Source organism: Protobothrops mucrosquamatus, unplaced genomic scaffold (genome assembly GCF_001527695.2).
Source record: "Protobothrops mucrosquamatus isolate PMUCROS unplaced genomic scaffold, P.Mucros_1.0 scaffold1731, whole genome shotgun sequence".
Taxonomy (NCBI): Eukaryota; Metazoa; Chordata; class Lepidosauria; order Squamata; family Viperidae; genus Protobothrops; species Protobothrops mucrosquamatus.
The window spans coordinates 47,327-54,077 of NW_015387878.1; the positions used below are offsets into that span (position 1 = coordinate 47,327).

Sequence of the window (6,751 nt, forward strand, 5' to 3'; positions counted from 1 at the left end):
CTTGCTGTAAGAGTTTCTTTCTATTATGAATGTATATATTTTTAATTTTTATGTTGAATAATTACTTCCAAAGCTTCCAGTATTTTTGTCTATACTATTGTACTAGATAAAGTTCCTACTTCATACATTTAAATAAGTATTACTTTTTTTGCAGAGTTTTCTTGGAAATTTATTTGGTCCCATATGTGAGATTGATGTTGTTCTGAATGATGCTGAATCACGAAAAACAGCTGAAATCAAAACAGAAGATAACAAAATAGAAAAACATTACTTGTTCTATGATGGAGAATCAGTTTCAGGAAAGGTAAATTGTATCCTTTGTACGCTCAGAATGGCCCATAATAGAACATATATGGCTATAGTGTGCTTTAAAGTTTCAGTGGCTGGTTAATTATGTTTTATTTGCTTTCTGAGTAAAACTAGAATATATTATCATTTTTATATGTTAACAAATGGTTTCATTATGAAAGCTGTCCCCTTAGAATTATATCTGATTTCAGAGTTTGGTCAGGTGTAATGTTCATTTTATGTGAACGAAGGAAAAACTAACAAAAAGCATTTTATCTATAGCTTCTCTACCCAAAATCTAGGCTAAAACAATCCTCCCCCCATCCCCAAGACTCTTGAAATTGCAGGAAGAAAGAGCTATCCCAGCTCAAAACCAGTTCTCTGTTTCTAGGATATGTGATTACTGTTGAAGACTCTATCCACAGCTGGATTCCTAAAGCATTAAAATAGACTAACTCCGTTATTCTTCCCTGAATTTTTGTGATTTTTGTATTGCCAGATAGATATACAGTATTTAATATTTGCATTTTGATATTCTATTTGTAAACCACCAAGACACTGAAAGGAGTAGGCAAAATATGCTCTTTAATTTTCTAAAAATCTTGTTTATGCTACCTTGGGCATTTTTTCTGAGGAATTTAATTTTAAATTCTTGTAAGCCATTATTAGTTCTAGGGTTAGGGTGTAGTGGTTGAAGGTACTGGCTGGAGACCAAGAGATTGTACTTCTAATCCATGAAAACTTACTGGGTGACTTTGAGCCAGTCATTTCCTCTCAGCCCTAGGCAGAAGACAATAGAAAACAACTTCTGAAAATATTGCGAAGAAAATTGCATGAACATACCTGTGTAGAAATTTAATAAATAGTTGTTAGGAGTCGACTGACTTGAAGGCATACACATAAAAAGTTCTACAAATAAAATGAAAAATTGGGTATAAATTGTTCCTATTGCGGCTACGTCCTTGTATAGTGATTTATGAAACTGTACAGAGGTACAGGAGCGCTACATTAATATTTTGGGTTTTTTCCTTCAGGTAAACATAGTCTTTAAACAACATGGAAAGAGGCTAGAGCATCAAGGAATACGAATTGAATTCGTAGGGCAAATTGGTGAGTTATAGACCTGGCACTGAATTTGGATAATTGTAAAATGTTCACCATGATTTGTAGAAATCTTAATTTGGACATGGCACTGGAATAATACCAAGGTAACTGAATAGCAAGCAATAGAAAATATTAAACTTAATAATGAATGAACTGTTTGGGATTGTTTATTAATTAAATTAAATTAATTATTTGAATGTGTAATATAGTGATATACATTAAAAGAGAATTTTTATGTGATGACATAGACAATGTAGTGTGCGTGTGTATGTATGTATATAATGTATGTTTGAACACATGCACACACACACTTATTAAAGTTTTTAAAAAATATAAAAGCTAACAAAGTAAGAAAAAGCAGAGAAAAAAATCAAAAGTGCAAGAAAGGAAAAAGAAAGTAAAGAAAAAGATTCAAAGAGGTAGTTTCTGATTTTCTTTAAGCAGTTATAAGTATGATTATAAGTTTACCTCTTAATCTGTGATTACAACGTTTCTCTCCTTCTATAATCGATTCTTTTTAATCATCAAAACCATAAATAATAAGTTCATTTTTTCTGTTTCACTCCAAAAGTCTACAAGAAGTTTCCATTCAGCAGTAAATGTAAATGCTGTCTTTTGTCTGATCAAAGTCAATTCAGCTATCTCAGCAAGTTCCATCATTTTCACCACCTATTCCACCATTGTATAGCCAATGAAGCAGTTTCAAATACGCTGAATATGTCTTCTTTGTAGTCAATAGTACAATACTTAAGAAGAATTAAATGTTTCCTCTACTGTTTTATCAAGCTGCTGTCCTAAAAAATGTACATTTTACAGCATGATCCACATAACGATGATGGGTTGTGCAAAATATTCAAAAGAGAACTTGCAGGAGTGTTAAAGCAGTCTCCTCTGCCTTGGCACATGAATAAAGATAGCCAGAGGCAGCGTCCGAACCTGTTGTACGAGCCTTGCAAAAGGCATGTGATTCAAAGAGAGGTTCTTTTATGTTCCCACATGTTGCAAAATGTTTTGCACAACATATTGGTTACTAAGTTGGTCCCAAAACTGGTACAGTAAGTAAAGATGATATAATAGATTGAAAGAAGGAGAGTAGAAAAAGGAGAGTAAGAGAAAGTCCTGTTGCACAAGAGGAAATTGGCTTGCCTAATACTGAATTTAGCCGCCTATGTTTCATCAGCAAACATTTTTCTAAAGGATAGTTCCATGCTTATATTATGAGAAATGTGAAACTGGGAGGAGGAAGTCCTACTAAAATTTGATTGTTAAATATGCAATATAAAATGTTTGTTAAATTAGTTATGCTGATATTAAAATTGTTGTTGTTGTTGCAAAGTCGTGTCCGACCCATCGCGACCCCATGGACAATGTTCCTCCAGGCCTTCCTGTCCTCTACGATCTTCTGGAGTCCATATTAAAATATTAAAATACATCAGGATATTTAAGCAACATCATTAACAATTCTAGAATTCCAGTGGAATATAAGATCTTTGTATTGCAATTGAACTATTGAATTAAATGTTGTTTGTAAATATTAAATTTATTTTTTAGGTTCTTCCGTCTTCACTTTAAAAAAATAACAACACTTATATCTTTTTTGCCAGTTGCTCACAACCACCCAAATAATAAATTATTAATAAAACTGTTGCATTGTCTTCAGAAATGTTTCTGTTATGTATTTTCTGACTGTATTCCTTAATTTTGTAGAACTTTTCAATGACAAGAGCAATACTCATGAATTTGTAAACTTAGTGAAAGAGCTGGCCTTACCTGGTGAATTAACACAAAGTAGAAGCTATGACTTTGAATTTATGCAAGTTGAGAAACCATATGAATCCTACATTGGTGCCAATGTTAGATTGAGGTATGAAACTTTTACATAACTAGTTATAGTGCTCTAATTTAGCTGAACTGGAATGTCAGTATGTATACATTTTAAAATTCGATAGATTGAATCATATGTGTTCTGCTTGTAGAAACATTTGATCAAAAGAGGTTTCCATAAAAATTATAAAAATCCCTTAATACTGTAAAGTTTAAGAAATAGAAGCATTCAAAAGTTAAAACAAGATGGATTCAAAATATATTCTTTCTATAGATGTGTGCATACATTTTGTAGCATAAAACTGAACACCTTCCATTTTACTTATTACCATGGTTGTGAAATTAGAGTAGGTAAACTGAATTGATTCTCATACATTTCAAACTATAGTGCAATTTATGAGCCTAAAAACAGCCTATTGATGATTTAATACAGATGGCTATTTCTGCAATTGCCGATATTGAAGAAGTGTATGTGAGTTTTATAATATTCTGTTATGCAGTCTCCAATAAAGTCATTCTTTTATAGGTATTTCCTTAAAGTGACGATAGTAAGAAGATTGTCAGACTTGATCAAAGAATACGATCTTATTGTTCACCAGCTTGCAACATACCCAGATGTTAACAACTCTATTAAAATGGAAGTTGGCATTGAAGATTGTCTGCATATAGAATTTGAATATAACAAATCCAAGTATGTCTGATTTAAATGAAGTACAGGCTGAAAAAATCAGCCAGCCAAGAACAGTTCAAGGCACATGGGAATGATTAGCAATTGATTGCTAATTGTTGTATTTAGGGAAAACTGCCAATCTTTTTTCCTATGGTGATCACAGTTCAGAAGGATTCATCTTTATTTTGAAACAGTGTTTATGTAGCTTTTCTTTTTTCCTTACATATAAAATTGTTTACTCATATAGAAAATAGTAGTGGTGAGATTTGAAATGATAGATTGGACTTCACAATTTTGCATAATCCTGAGTGTTTAAAGCATCCCCAGAACAGCAAATAAAACCTTATAATGCTGTAAAGAATAAATTGGAATAATAGATTTCTCTTATGAAGCAAATTAGTTACTTGCAGAAAATATTAAAATATTGCACAAGACTGAGTTTGGAATATACAATCTCAAGATTTTGCCATTCTTTAGCTATACATCAGTATGTTAGCTGTTTGGGGATACTCTTAAATGTTATGTTGCTGCTAGCATAATCAAGCAATGGCTATAGCTAGGAGTATTTTTATTTAAGCTGGTCTTCTAATTGCATATCTGACTTCACCAAAATATGGGCAGAGTACATGTCTGGGATTATTTTGACCAAGGGCACATGGGACAAATTTTGAAAAATGTTAGCAGCTGGTGTTTTGACTGTGGATAGGTTTTTTTGAGACTATGTGATTCTTTTCTTTAGCTATTGTCTGTTTTTGAGAATAGAATAGAATAAAAACTTTATTGTCACTTTAAATGTACACTAATCAGCATACATTAAAATGAAATCGGCTCAATTCAAATGCTAGTAATATTCTATTCTAAGGTCCTAACAGTATTCAAGAAAACATGTTTGAATGATTGTAACTTCAATGTAATACTCCCTCCCTACTCTTGGATTGTGGGAAATCCTTCTTTGTGCCAACCACCAATGGAAAAATTAACGGTTAGTTGCTAGTTGTTAATCATCCCAACTTAACAGTTGTGTTCCAACCTTTGGTCTCTCAGACCAAGTTCATACAGAGATGCATAAGAGTCTAACTTTTTACAAATCTCTTTCTTTTAAGGTATCACTTAAAGGATGTGATTGTTGGAAAAATCTACTTCCTCTTAGTAAGAATAAAAATTCAACATATGGAATTACAGCTGATAAAAAAAGAAATAACTGGAATTGGTAAGATGAAGAAAAAATAGTTCATTGTTAGTCATTTAGGTCTTGCCTTTTCTATTAGGCTCTTGGTTTTTTTAAATAATATTTGAATATAATTTGTTTGCATGAATGCCATTTAGTAAATTATGAAAATTTACTGTAACTTTAAACTTAAATTAGTTTTGCCAATAACCTTCTTCTTCCAAGGGTCCTCCTCTGAAGTAGTTTTTAAAGCATTACCCTTAAATTGTCATATGTAATTTCATTTTGTCTTTTAATTGCCTTACGAAAGACTTTTATACAATGGCTTAAAATATAGAAGAATCTCAAAAAAACATAGCATAAGAGTTTTTGATAATAGAGATGATTCAGAACAATAATAGATTATAGTAAATATTCAGAAGCTAGAATCACATTTGTTCGCTTTGGCAAATTGATGTGCAGAAATAACTAGCACATCTTTGGGGCATATTCAATTATCTTGATTAGTACTACAGGAGTACAAAAACCTTGCTTAGTGTATTAATTAAAATTCTGTGACATTTAGAACCATTTTTCAAATTTTTGTGTAATTAAATAATGTACAGTTATAAAGCTACAAGATACAGTTAAAGCATACTTCATACTGGATTTTATCCTACTGAAATAATTGCAGTTACAAATAGAAAATTGAGAAAAAGCTAAACTAAACATCATGCTACTTATTTATACTTTTATATAACCATCTAGGACCCAGTACAACAACAGAAACGGAAACTATTGCAAAATATGAAATAATGGATGGTGCACCAGTTAAAGGTGAGTGGGTGCATTTATTTATCTGTAATCCAGAATAGTTAGGATATATTTGTATCAGCTGAGATTTTTAAGTACACCTGCAATTATAAACAATCTTGCTGTATTGAAAAAGAATAACTGAGCTCTTAATTTAGGAATTCCTTCCTATAGGACTTGTCTTACTTCTTTGATGAAGCAAGTAAGATGAGAAAACATTACTTGTTTTCATATGTCAAGTAAAATAAGGTCAAATGTGTTCTTTTATTATGATAAACTAAATGTAATGAGAATTTATTAGACTAAACAACTTTTTAGCTCAACATCTTGTTTCCTACAGTGACAGTCAGATGTCAGAATAAGAGGAGTGTGATATTCTACAACAGGGGTGTCAAACTTGCAACGTTACGTGAGGTGTCGCAACGTCTCGTGACTCTTTTGCCAGCAATGATGCATCTGGCCCATGGGCCGGCAGTTTGACATCCCTGCTCTACTACAAAGCTGTGATTCCCCAAAAAATGACATGCAGAGGGTTATCTTAAATTTCTGAAAAGAAACTTCCACAAAGCCATTTGTGCCCTTCAGGAAGTTAACTCAGCTGGCTTTATTGAAAAATAGCTTGTAAAAAAATTGTAAACTATGAATTTGGAAAATCATTCAGTATTAAACTTTGCAATCAATTTATTTTAAAAAATGAATGTTTTTTTTAAAAATTTAAGGTGAATCTATTCCCATAAGACTCTTTTTGGCTGGCTATGATCCTACTCCCACAATGAGAGATGTAAACAAAAAATTTTCTGTAAGATACTTCTTGAACCTAGTGCTCGTAGATGAAGAAGACAGACGATACTTCAAGCAGCAGGTATAAGGTTTTGTAACTGGAATACTTTAATGAAATTGATGTG

At 32.0% G+C, this 6,751-nt stretch overlaps 1 protein-coding gene across 1 annotated transcript in view; it reads left to right on the plus strand.

Annotated features, from left to right (window-relative positions):
* The window catches only part of VPS26A (VPS26, retromer complex component A), a 15,587-nt gene that overhangs the window by 6,653 nt on the left and 2,183 nt on the right, over positions 1-6,751 (plus strand). Inside the window, exons 2-8 of the mRNA XM_015822966.1 lie at positions 155-304; positions 1,323-1,398; positions 3,100-3,256; positions 3,743-3,907; positions 4,990-5,096; positions 5,802-5,870; positions 6,566-6,708. Coding sequence (XP_015678452.1) covers positions 155-304; positions 1,323-1,398; positions 3,100-3,256; positions 3,743-3,907; positions 4,990-5,096; positions 5,802-5,870; positions 6,566-6,708 — 867 coding nt within the window. The remainder of the gene's footprint in view (positions 1-154; positions 305-1,322; positions 1,399-3,099; positions 3,257-3,742; positions 3,908-4,989; positions 5,097-5,801; positions 5,871-6,565; positions 6,709-6,751) is intronic.